Source organism: Schistosoma haematobium, chromosome ZW (assembly GCF_000699445.3).
Source record: "Schistosoma haematobium chromosome ZW, whole genome shotgun sequence".
Lineage (NCBI taxonomy): Eukaryota > Metazoa > Platyhelminthes > Trematoda > Strigeidida > Schistosomatidae > Schistosoma > Schistosoma haematobium.
In genome coordinates, this window is record NC_067195.1 from 25834255 (window position 1) to 25847947 (window position 13693).

The 13693-nt window shown below is 39.9% G+C and overlaps 1 protein-coding gene across 1 annotated transcript in view; it reads left to right on the forward strand.

Moving 5' to 3' along the window:
• MS3_00010333 (uncharacterized protein) overlaps positions 1-13693 on the forward strand; it is a gene marked incomplete at both ends in the record, with an annotated part of 73857 nt that overhangs the window by 26971 nt on the left and 33193 nt on the right. Inside the window, 5 exons of the mRNA XM_051218694.1 lie at positions 1081-1185; positions 1422-1597; positions 2695-3055; positions 4236-4375; positions 6047-6093. Of these exons, the coding sequence (XP_051070849.1) occupies positions 1081-1185; positions 1422-1597; positions 2695-3055; positions 4236-4375; positions 6047-6093 (829 nt within the window). The remainder of the gene's footprint in view (positions 1-1080; positions 1186-1421; positions 1598-2694; positions 3056-4235; positions 4376-6046; positions 6094-13693) is intronic.

Below are 13693 nucleotides of genomic sequence, written 5' to 3' on the forward strand. Positions count from 1 at the left end.
AATAATGATAATGTCAGGTGCATTTTTTGAGTAACAAATTAGATATATAATCAACCGTGAAAGTGTTGAAGTAGTGCATGCCCCGCAGTTTGAATTAAAATTTGCATTGATGTCCGTTAGAGATTAAGAAAAGCTAAGGAAACTTATGTGTAAATTTTTTACACAATGACGATGCAAGCGATCTGATCCTGTAGCATCAACACAACTTTTAGACCTGCTTACTACATACCAGTTCCTAAACCATAGTGCAGATTACCTGGTCGGTTCTCTATTGTTGTTGGTAATTCTATGATATATATATATATAATGACTGGTCGTCGCCAATTTTTACGTTGGAACCACTTATTACTTGTACTTACAAATCGAGGAACCACTGCGATACCCACAACGCGAAGCAAGAACACCAAGATTGGTACAAATGAAGATTAATTAACCCCAAAACACGACGAGGACCCTAGTCGAAAATACACTCATTTATATATCGATTGTACACTCGTTTCGATTATTAATTAAGGTCAAATCATATAAATGAAAAATCCTCAGAGTTATAACAAATCATATACTGCTTGTCATCCTGAGCACAGTACATGTTAATTTAATACAAGAATGTCGTATCTTATATATACATATCTGTTGTGTCATCTAATTAGGACTTAATAATCTCACACCAAATATAAGAAACCTCTTTTGCAGTTCCACATAGTCCACATTTTATTGATGCTTAGTATCACATTTCTACAAAGTTGTCTTTATTATTCCATCTGGCTTACTTTCTTTCTTTATAAGATCATTTCGTTCAATTGATACTGAAGCCTTTCAGCCAAAGGATTTACTTCTTGCTTATTCTATTTTCTCCACTTATCTCATTTAACACCAGTCGGAGTCTTCTAAAGGTAAAGATATAATCAGTGTCTTATTTTTTTAAGTTTAACCGTTTTTGTTCCTTCGAAAGTGAAAAGTTGATTCTGTTTTAGTAGTTTATGGTTTACATTTTTTTGTGTACCGTTCATCTAACACTCATGCCTTAATTTTCATTATTTTTCCATACACTTTTGCCAAATATATTTTTCTTCATCATAGGCACTGTCGCCATATCTCCTTTCAAGGCTGTAAATTTAACAGATATTGTCATATTTCCAGCATGTGTTGTTCGGATTTGCTTTACAACTTTAAAGAGTAATGCATGTAAGTCTAAAATTCTCTCCTTTTGGCTTCGTTTACTGAGTTTTAAGGCTTTTTTACAGATCGGATTTTGCATGAGATTAAGGAAAGTTCGTGAATAAATCAGTTTTTTGTTTATATAAATGATTTGTCAGTAGTTATGATTAGTTAGGACGGTTTTTTGTTCATCACCTCATTAATAATAACCATTGAAGATGTATAACCTAACTTTGGTTATTATCTTTCAAAACGTTTTCCAGCTTTTACTCGTACAACCACTTCAGGATCTAATTTGTTTCGTAACTTCGACCCAGGTTTATGCTCAGTTGAAAGCTTAGTTATGAATTATTCCGGTGATGTGTTTATGTTGCAACGTTCGTTTATGGATTTCACTCCGAAAAGCCATTCTGGAACCCCTGAGGAAATTAACCAACAGGTAATTCAAACATCACTCATCTTGAATATAAAGGAAAAAAATACTGGAATTAAGTAATTTCATTTCTTGTATGGTAATGGGTTTACATATTCACAAATTTTTATTAACTACAGGGGAAAATGTATCATATGTTTAAGTCCCGTTTTACAAATTGTAAATGCTCATAACCTTACTAGTCACATAGATGTATAGCTTAATGTAAAAGAAGGTCAATCACAAAAAACAAAAGTGGATAATGTATAATGACAGTGGTAGTAATAAAAATTGTCTTACCTAAAGGGAATCTATGTCATAAACTCAAAGTTTTCGGATAGTACGAAACCTCTATAAGTCCATCGAACTAAATCGTAAGTTTCTGACATCCGGTTCGTCACTGAATTTTCTCAGACTAGGTCAAATAGATTATGGTATAACGTTTGGTTCTCAGTGGTTCTCTAGCTAGTATTAGTCGGTGATTAAACTCACCTGTCTTTGCTGTTTTTAGACAGATGGTGATTGTCGCTTAAGAGATAGTCAGTGTTCTTATAAACGTAGTAGAAATTGAGAATTAATTATTCCAACAAACTTCCACACACACCACTTAACCTCTGGATCCCAATTTCGAATTCCCTTCACCTACTAAGGCTCTATCATAGGAGCGTCACTGAATCTCATATCTAGAGTGTAACTCAATCTCGAATACATGAGTCTGTATTTGATAAGTCAGTTACATTGTACACATTATTACTATCTTGTTTTACTTTGTAGTCTCATTCTCAGATTAATTAAACATCAAGTATTGGGACTTTGAAAGGGATTTCAACTGACTAGTAGCAGATTCCTAAATGTTCTTAATATTAGGAATGAAGATCCATTTGTCTATCCGTTAAAGTGTCCAGTTATTCTCGATATAATTGGACCTACTGTTTCTAAGTCCGTAAAACATCAGTTCCCTAAAAGATTTGGGACTTAACCTTTCAGCTTTCCTTGAACTGTTCTTCAGCGTATTCCTAAATGTGCTTCATTTTGTATCTAGTTATATATGTAATGTTCATTACCATTTGTTTGCGCTAAACTATTATTATTTCTCTTTTAAAAATATGGTTGTTTTCGATCAGTTACTATCATTCGGAACACCTTTATTAGTTGCTTCTGAAATAGAAATTCTATGGTCTACAAGCTGTTTCACAACAATCACTTCTCAAGCTGATAATGATCGTTTATCGTCATTGAATGTGATTGGTGCAAATGCTTATACGAAAGACTCCTTGTGGCTTTATTCCGGAGCAGATGGACTTAGTGTTTGGCTTCCACTACCGCAAGTTCCTTCTTCGCTTGCATTTAGTTTTAATTATGAATCTGTGAGGTCAGATACCAACCACAAATTTAGTACGGATCACGATAGTTCATCGGTCTTAAATTATGATTACCGAAGAATAATGTTGTCATTTGAGTTGGGTGGTGATTTGTACCCTCTTAGTGAGTTAAATTGATAATCTATTGTTATTGTCTTTGTTTTCGAAACTCATTTTCGTTTTAGTTTGTGTCACCGATGGTTATGTTGCTTGGTTTTTAGTCGTATATTAATTGTTTGAATGCAATGTAATTATGTTATTTTTTCCGTTTGATTTCGTGATATTATGTCGCTAGTGTTCTTTTAGTAGGTGTCATTGATATTGGAGCGATTCTCAGTGCTCCATCAACTATTTTTAAAACAAAGTGATGTTACCTGTTAATTGGTATCAATAGCGCGTTTTGAAACTAATATCCTGATGGGTATCCTTGTTGGTTGCGTTTCATTCAGTCACAATTCAAATCAGGTGTGATATCTCGAATAAGTCTGAAAGTACTATGGCATACAAAGTTTTAATTGTTCCATTTAAAAGTGCAATTAGGTTCCTTTGTTACCTATCCCAGTCGTTAAAAAATCAATATACTCTTGTTAGAATCACATTGTGAAATCTTGAAATCGGTAGTTACTAATCATGTAATCATCATTCAGGAGCAAGCAACCAAGACATTTCATCCCCGTCTAATTTCCAGCTATACATGTTAAGTAATTCTCATACTATCGTAGTTCTACTCGGTTTTCATGGACGTCCACACTGATAAGGGTGGTAAATTTCGTATCATAGTGCTTAGATTTCTTCTAACTGGTTTCACAGGTCATCTATCCTCTACCCATCAAGAATGTCATTCAAGTTTGTAGTTTGTTTGTTGGTTACAATTCAGGATCAGGAAGTCGAATGCCGGCTGGAAATCGGTACTGGTGTTTATAAATCTTAAATATTTTCCGTCTTGTCCTTAATGACCTGCTTCAGTTTGGGTTCCCGGGCAGTATTCCAGCCGTCACACAAATCGAATGACGAAGTGTGGCTCCATATATATCAGGTGCCTCTTTGTACCAATGTTTATGTATTTAGATGGATAATAAACAATTACTCATTCTTTGGTTTCGATACCAAATTATTCTTTGATTTTTACCTTGGGTTGTCACGAATAAAATGCAATGCCTTCATGATCACTATTGGACAATATTTCATCAGGCTTCTAAATAATTCTAATTTAATTGAAAATCCTCGATTAAGTTTTTTAGTATCATATAATCCTAGTCTATATTTATTGATTTGAGTTTCACTATGAGTATATTCATTTTTAGGTATTTGCTTTCAGGAAGGCTTGCTAGTCGGTATTCTTAATGAGTTTCATCGTTGCTGGAACAAGTCATTGGTTCATTGTAAGGAAAATATATCTTCAGATTTATTCGCGCTATTTCCTTATGGAACTTTGTTAATTAAGGTTAAGTCGAATAAATTTTTCGTATCTATTTGATTTGACGTATTTTGACTGTTTTGCATTGTCGTGCTTAGGTTTAAGGATAGTTGTGATAATATTTCTGGTTACAGAAGACTTTCAAAATGCTTTTGTTTTGTGCTTTCTACTTCCCACGCAAATTTCCATTAATTTTGTTGGCCACTACAAATAAACGCTATTCAAAGTGGACAATTTATCATCCTTTCTTATTCTAAGTGACTGGTCAATCTTATTGAAATAAACTAATACTTAACAATCTGACTGCTTTGTCGATCCACCGAATTCCAGTAGCTTGTTCTTCCGTATGTATCGAAATATTATTGGGAATTCCCTACTTTTTTCTTGGTATTGTAATACAGAAAGGTTCTTCCCGATAAAGATTGGTAAAATGAATAATAAATATGGAAAACATTATAAGCGATGGTGTTAAGGTTAGGTTCAATGGTGTAAAAGTACTAAAAAGTCTATAAAAAGCATTTAATCAATTAACTGAAAGTTACATAATAACACAGAAAAAGATTGAATATTGGATTAACATGAGTCAAGTTAGCATAAAACACAAAATAGAATCAAGAAAATGAATGTATAGTCGCGAACACAAAGATACTAAGTAGCTAAGTGTTTGAATGCATTTGTCTGACCTTTTTCTATCTATGCTTTCGACAAAATTTAGTAGTAAGTTTGAAATCACTTGCTTATTGATAATTCTGAAATGTCAACATCGCGTTGACTTTCAGTTAGATCACAGGTAATCACATCGCTAAAAGCATTTTAACCTCTAAGATTCGATTTCTGAGGAATGTGATCGGAGATGTGATCCATAAATCTTTTTATTTTTCCAAGATATGCGCTTCGGGACATGTAAACTGGTAAACATAATTGCAGGTAATGTTGGGCCAGAAGTTTGTTAGATACAGGAAAACCAGTTGAGCGACTGGATAAATCCTTTTTAATACAGCCCCTAGTCTTAACTCGATTTAATAGAACATTACATCACTTTTGAGGCTAAGTCGTATAAAAACAGGCTTCTCAAAAGTGACTTATTCCTGTCGCTTTGTTCTTGTCATACGTATTTGCGGATAACATTCTTTCCTTTTATTCTGTCACCTAAAGTACAAGTAACTTAATTTCTATAGGTTTCTCGACTGTAATTCTCACAGATTCTTCTATTAATATACGTTCATAAGACAACCATTTTGAGTTGCGTAAAAACGCGGGTACTGTTAAATTAAGTATTTCTATATAATTAAATAACAGTATTTTACTGACTTTTATCCTGTCTTGACATTTGAATTCCTATGTGTGCATCGAAGTGAGTTAAGAGTTCACCTTTACGTTATTGAATGAGTGATAATCAATCGCATATAACTTTGTTTCACATCTATGGAACAATATGTAGACTCACTTGTGTTAAACATTCCTATGTTTCCCGATTATCTCGCCTTTTTAAAACAGGAAATAAATTGTACTACCCATAAACTGATAGGCGTTTCTTTTATGTATTTAATCTGTTCATGCCTGGCTATTTCCTCCTCTCGTATTTTCGATTTCGTTCGTTTGGTTCACGTTTTTTCCCTGTGCTGTCAGTTTCCATGCTAATCTATTCAGTATATTATACATGACGTTCGAATTCGTTGAACATTCTTTTTTTTTCAGATTCAGGTAGCACTACATCATATTATTCGACAGCTTCTTAAGAAAAAGTAAGTTGTTTTATCTAAAAATTCAATTTTTATTCTTTTTGTTGTAAAACAATCATTGCATATGGTTTGCGAAACTACTTAAAAGTTATGGTTAAGTGACATGTCCTTTAAGTGGTCTGAGATCCGTGAAGTATTTTTAGAACCTAATCCCATAACTTTTAACAGGGTGATAATTTCAACATGGGAGGCAGTCACAGAGCGGTTGATCGCGGAGTTCGACAGCCCAGTGACAGGGAAGAAGCACTGCAGAAGTTCCGGTTGGCGATCGATGGTGACCCACTGTTACTGACTGTGGAGCTTACCAAGTCGTTGCACCGCGCGTCACGAAATCTGGGTGTGGAGTCGGGAGCACAGTTGTTGGCGTCGCAATTTATTAAAAGCGTGTCTGTCACCGTTTCACAGAAGCTGAACCTAGTAAACACCTCACAACCTATGTGCTAGCGAAGGTGCGGAAGTCACGAAATAAACTGTATCGAGAAGATTGAGGAGCTGCAGCATAAGATTGCTGCGATACAAGTGAATCGTAAAAGAAATGATAAGTGTCACGCTTGTGGAGGGACAGAAAATCGGAAGATAAACTGTCCAACAAGACGAAGACGCATATATTATAGAAGTTATGACACATGTTTCTTTCTACCTTAGGAATCTATGGGTTGTTGCACTAGTAAATAGAGGGGCAATCTACACAAGATGAACATAAGTGAACGAGATTTAGTGTGTCTGATCGATGCAGGTGTAGCAGTATCGCTAATACGCAAAGAGCAATGTAAGAGACTCAAGCCATCTGCATTAGCAGTTCACACGATAGGAGGGCACATATTAAAGGTTTTAAGTGTGTCTAACAGTATCGTAAAATTGGATGATGCTGTTATAAATTCCCCGTTCGTAGTAACCACAAGTCAGCCTATCGAGACCGATATTGGGAGCAGTTTTCCTGAGAGAAGTAAAATCATTAGTTGACTTAAGAAGCAGTAAGGTGGTCACAAAGTACGATTCATTCCCAATACGTGAAAGTGGCTGAGGATGGCTACAGACGTTTCGATGAAAAAACCAAACATCAACGAGTTGTGCACAAAGTATACGAAACTGTTCACTGGAGACGAAGAGCCGTACGAATTTTGTGTCAAAGTAAAGCACGAAATCCCGATAAAAAACAATCGAATATATATATATATTGCAATACGTCGTGTCCCTGTGCTTTTACAGGCTGAGGTAAATCGACAGGTCCAGGAGATGTTGAAAGAAGGTATAATTGAGCAAGCGAACAGACCGTATAGCTTGCCGGTACTCTTGGTAAAGAAACCCAATGAAAGTATTAATTTTGTGTCGATTTTAGAGAACTGAAATCTTGTGCATTGCTAACAGCTGCGGAAACATTAGATCGGTTGCTGAATGCTACGGTGTTTACAGTGCTGGATTTGCAGTCAGGTTATTGGCAACTGTCTATAAAAAAGAGTGATCTAAACAAGATAGTATTTACTGTACGTGATAAACAGTATCAATTTACTAGTATAGGGATTGTGGAGACTATTAAGTTTTTGATTGAGATCATGAACCGATTGATGTTAGACCATCACAATTGAAAACCTGGAAGCACTGGACGGCCGTTTCGTCCTATTGTGGGACTCCTCAGCAGTGCGCATCCACGATCCCGCGAGCGGGATTCGAACACAGGGCCTTCGGTCTCGCGCGCGAACGCTTAACCAGCTGGACTACTGAGCCGGCATCCAATGGTGATAGTTTCTAACATCAACCAATCCACGAAGTTGCGCGACCAACTTCCGTTGTACTGAGGTAGATACCTGTCTCTACCCGACAAGGATTAGCTCCACTGGTCACGGCTTCTCACTAGAACTCCGAGAATTCCCTCACGAAGCTAGTCACTAGTGAGCACATGTTGATTACTAGTATAGGGATTGTGGAGATTATTAAGTTTTTGATTGAGATCATGAACCGATTGATGTTTCAATTTAGACGAATGCCGTTTGCGTTCAGAAGAATTATGAGTGCTGCTCAGGGATATAGTTAACGTCGAGGTGTATGGCGACGTTGTAGATGTGTACAGCCATACAGAAACAGATCACGTCAAGCATGTGGAAGCGGTCTTTAAGCGAATTGAGGAATTTGGACTTTGAATTAATAAGAACCATTCTCAGATAGAGAAACATACCGTCACGTTGTTGGGGCATATAGTGGGGAATGGAGAAATAAAACCACTGCCGGAGAAAATTCTAACCATAAAAAAGATTGCAGTACGTTATTCGAAAAGGAAATTGAGACAGTTCCAGCAAAAGGGCGGCGTTCTACAGTCGGTTCGTCAAGAACTTCAACGAAATAACAATACCTCTACATAAGTTGTTGAGCAACACTAAGTTTACGTGGACGAAGACTGTCCAACAAACGTTCAACCGAATAAAAAACATTCTAGACGACCGCCAGATGAATCTCAAACTGCCTGAATCAGAGAAACCGTCTTCAGTGGCCACCGACGCACGTGATCATGGTATAGGTAACGTCTTGAGCCAGTCTGATTCAGTGGTGGAATATACGAGTCGCGTTCTCACACCCGCTAAACAAAGTGCATACTGGCCGAGCATGAAAGACGATGTGGCTGAATACGTGTTAACCTGCCAGCAGTGTCAGCTAATAAAAAGCGATCGATACAGACAACCGCCATTACAGTCAATCCCAGTAACCGCAGTCGGTGATCTATGGTCGGTGGATGTGATGGGACCGTTTCCACAGACGGCGAGCGGTAACCAGTACCTGTTAGTGATGACGGAACATGCTACACGTTGGGTAGATGCCGTACCCATTGCAGACCAGCGGGCAAAGACAGTGACCGAGGTGGTAATCCGGCATATTGTAGCGTGTCACGGAATACCGAAGATGATATCAACCGACCAGGGTCTCTTTTGAAAGTGACGAGTTTAAAGCCCGTCTAAAGCAGTTTGGCATCAAGAGGATACGAACTACACTGTATCACCGTCAGACGAATGGGCTTACACAAAGAAACAACCTAACGTTAATGGAATTGTTAGCCTCTATATGAGGAAATTGTGAGGAAGCGTTACCATTGATTTTGCTGGCGCATCGTGCCTCCATACAAGAAACAAACAAGAGGTCACCTTTCCTGCTGATGCATGGTAGGCAGCCACAACTTCCAATGCATAATAAGACCTGACCATAACAACAGAAGTGGATGGTAACAAGGTTAAGAAGAGAGAGGAGAAAGGCAATAAGGAATATGGAAAAGAAAAAATTTCAGACATCAAAAAGGCGGAACAGCAGAGGAGAACGTGGAAGCTTTTTGCAATGGGGGACCTGTCAAAGTGTAGAGAACGGAAAAGTAACATAGCAGGGGGATCAGGGCCAGGAAGGCTGATCCCGAAGTGGGATGGAACGTACATTGTCACAGAGAGACGTGCCTCGGTTTACACGATCCAGAGAGAATACAAGAATAAGCGCGTAAATGCTAATCAACTCAGTCAGTCAGTAACAACGTAGAACTTCGTACGTACGTACATCAGTTCGAGTTGACACACCACATTACCACAGAGATGCAGTGGTCGATTCAAATCCCGTAGTGGTAGAGGTAATAAGAGTATAAGCAGTAATCAGGAAAATTAGTGTTTGATGATGTTATTTAAAGAGTATAATACAGTGGAATAAATTTGGGAAGAGAAAAAAAAGACAAGAAGGAATAAGGAGATCAAAATTTGGGAGAACACAAAGAGTGTATGCACTTGCGCCATTGTAAACGATTTTGAGCCGTCATTCAGGGTCTCTAACCATCGGTTGCTATCATCTCGCGGTCCCCAACCAGGTAGTCTACACCTACCAACATGACTCAGTTCACTTGTCAGTGACTTCATGGACTTGTGCCATGTTGTGGTTTGGCCGCCCCTAGCTTTCTTCCAACCTACTCCTATACCACTGAACATCGCACGTCGAGGTAGTCGGTGGTGAAGTTTCACCACTTCATCAATCGACTTGCCATCCTTACCTAGTACCCGTTTCCTAACAACTGTGTTACTTACTCGATGGTCCCATGATATACGAGCAATGTTTCGAAGATACCTATGATCGAATACTGGTAACCTACGGATATCCTCTACTCTTACCGGCCATGTTTCACTGCCATAAAGTAGGACGGAACGAACTGCTGCACAGTAAACACGTCCTTTGGTTGATAGACGGATATCTCGCCTACGCCATAAATGACGCAAGTTGGCAAAAGCTAGTCGAGCCTTCTGTATCCGTGCTGAGATTTCGTCACACACCAAACCACAAGGGCTGATGAGACTTCCAAGATAAGTGAAGCGGTCGACACACTCAACTACTTCACTCCCTATCACTAGTTCGGCTGTGGATGCAACCCAATCCTGAAGCAACATTTTGCATTTCGAGGGGGAGAATCGCATCCCGAATATGCTTGCATTGTTGCTTAGAGTGCTCATAAGACTCTGCATTTTGTCAGCGTCTTCACCAAATAGAACTATGTCATCGGCTAATTCCAAGTCAACAAGTGAATCTCTCGGTAGAAGTTCAACCCCTGGAAATTTCGGTGAGGAAAGTGTTATCTCTAAAAGTACGTCAACGACTAAGTTAAACAAGAATGGAGAGAGTGGATTGCCCTGACGAACACCACTTGAGGTAATCAATTTTGATGACAGTTCGCCATAAGCTCTCACTCGACCAGTTGTGTTCGAGTAGAGAGCCTTTACAAGGTTAATGTACTTCTTCGGTACTCCTTTCAATGACAAACACTGCCATAGAACCTCACTATGGACAGAGTCGAATGCTGCCTTAAGGTCGAGAAATACTACGATAGTGGGGCGTCTGAACGAGTGTCTGTTCTAGAACATGACGTAGTGTGAATATCTGGTCTATACAACCACGTACAGGTCGAAAACCAGCCTGATTTTCTCTAGTCTAATCTTCACGAGCTTTGGTTAGGCGTCGAAGTATTACTGAAGCTAATATTTTAGACACTATATTAGTCAAACTGATTCCTCTGTGACTGCCACAAGAAGACTTTTGTCCTTTTTTATAGACTGGCACAATCAGTGATTGAGACCAGTCAGATGGGATTACGCCCAGTTCCCAAATTCTACCTAAGACCTCAGTTAATCTCACTGCTAATACTGGACCACCATCCATAAAAATCTCAGGAGTGAACCTGTCAGGCCTGCTGCTCTCCCTCGCTTTAGATTTCCTATGGCTTTTTCAACTTCATAAGGAGTCGGAGGACCTAAATTAACTTGCCATTCAGGTTGACTGGAGATCGTGGGAAACCGAAGTGTGGCTGAAGGCCAGTTGAACTGATTCCTAAAGTGTTCTGCCCATCAATCCAATCTCCTAGATTGAATGAATAATATGTCCATTTTTTTTCGAGATCTTTTCGCTAACAGTCGGGTTCCTATTACCGGTTTTCTTGACAAGTATGAACAGTTGTCTGCTGTTACCTATTGCCGCTGCCTTTTCTCTTGCTTTCGCTACCCACCACTGTTCGCGATCATTGCGTAGACTTCTTGTCAGCTTGCGCTTAAGCTGACTCCGCTCTTCGTAATCTTCGGAGCCAGTTGGAATGAGTTTCCGAGCATCTATCAGTGCGATAGATGCTGCTGAGATCCAGTGTTGCTCCCTAACCTTACGGGTTACCGTACTAGCAGCTATCACTGCTGTTTCCACAGCTTTTCGGATATCATTCCATGCTGCCTCGGGGTGGGCATCACCTACATGGCTGCCTAACTGTTTTTCTAGTTGTTCCTGAAATGTACTCTTAGCTTGACTATCATTAAGTAGGGCCCTAAGAGGTTTCCTTGCAGCGTCTTTCCTACGTCCAGTAAGACACAGACAGGTACGCGCTCGCACTAGAGCATGATCTGAATCTAAGCATGTGCTCCAGAATGAGCGACAGTCTTCCATCGAGCCCCTCCATCGGTGGTTGATAGCGATGTGATCTATTTGGGTCCAACGTTGGGATGAATTAGGGGGTCGCCGTGTTAAAAGATGTTTCTCATTATGCTTAAATTTAGCATTTGCAAGGAACAGGCGGTTATCTGAGCATAGCTGCAACAGACGGTCGCCATGATATGTTCCTTGAGCCACGACACTATAAGATCCACCCAGGTGTATTTCCTTATCTCTTAGTTTACCTACTTGATCATTAAAGTCACCAGCCACAATTACTACATCAGAACGCCTAGCTTTTCGGAGAAGGTCGGAGAGCTTTATGTAAAACTCATCTTTTACATCATCTGAGCTGCAGTCAGTGGGAGAATAGGCAGAGACGACGAAGAGGCAACGACGAGTGTCCCTATCTTTTCGGATCCTTACTGTTCCGTTTAGTCGGACAGCGCACAAACGACTGTCTACTGGGATCCACTCTAAGAGAGCTAGTTCTGCCCAGGACTCAATACTATACCTACGCCGGCGAGTCCACGAGAAGCAGAATCAGGGCTTCCAGATACACCAAGTGTGAATCGAGTCGGTTATTTATTCTGGCATGGTGAAGTCATGTGAATGACGCTACTTGGATCCTGTATGCGCGTTTCGGAGACGCAGCACACATCGATGGCGCGGGATTCTAAAGTCTTAGCTAAGGAAGCCTGCTGTCCTATTTGGCACGGTGTTCGTACGTTAAAAGCTCCTACGTGTAGATTAGAGCGTTGTTTCAGTAGACCAGGAATAACGTTCTGCGTACACGAATCGTTTGCCCTAGCGGTGCGAGGTGATAAAGAGACGTGAGGAGGGTTAGTCATGGAAATAAGAGAGGGATTGGAAGGTGTATGAGGGCTGGTGTCACTCTTCGGCTGCCCACACCGTGGAAGGGTATTTCTTGAGGAACCTGAAAAGGAAATTGGATTAGTGTTGGTCTTGACGATCTGGGAGCGTGACCGCAGAGCCCAGGGGACAACTGCTTGAGGCCGGTCGTGCACGGCGTTTTCGTTGAAGGTTTTTAATGTGTTAGCTCCGTTCTTCAAAGGGCATTACCACCGGAGACGGAAATCCATGAGGTAAGGTGAGGTGTGACATTTTAAGGGTCGACCTTTTCTAACCCCACCCCTCCTTGTGGGAAGGCAGCATCGCTGCAGATGCTGGTTGTCCGAGGGAAACACCTTACTGCTGCCACACCTCTCTACATTCAGCAGTACGACTTCGCCCTCAGACCTTGAGTTGCTGCTTTTAGTCTTACCGTTCTCCAATCGACCTGCCTGGCATGGTAGAACCGACAGGAACATATGTTCCAGCCGATATAGCTCGGTTGGGTCATCACGATAGGCAAGCCCGACCACCGCGTCAAGGTAGCAGCTTCGGTCGGGATGCCAATCAACTGCAGAGATGGTTTCAAGATCATCATGAGTGCGAGTCACGAACTGCACTAAAGAAGATAGCGGTACGGCGATCTGAAAGACTACGACGACACCTTATTGAAAGGGGAGACGAGTGTATTGTGTGCTACTTATGTCAACACAAGTATTATATTGATGCTAGTCAGGAATAAAATGTGTGGCAGCAGAAGGTTGATTTGGTAAAAACGGGAACAAAAATCAATTGTTGCGGAAATGCTGGAACAATGGAGTCTGAGACAATT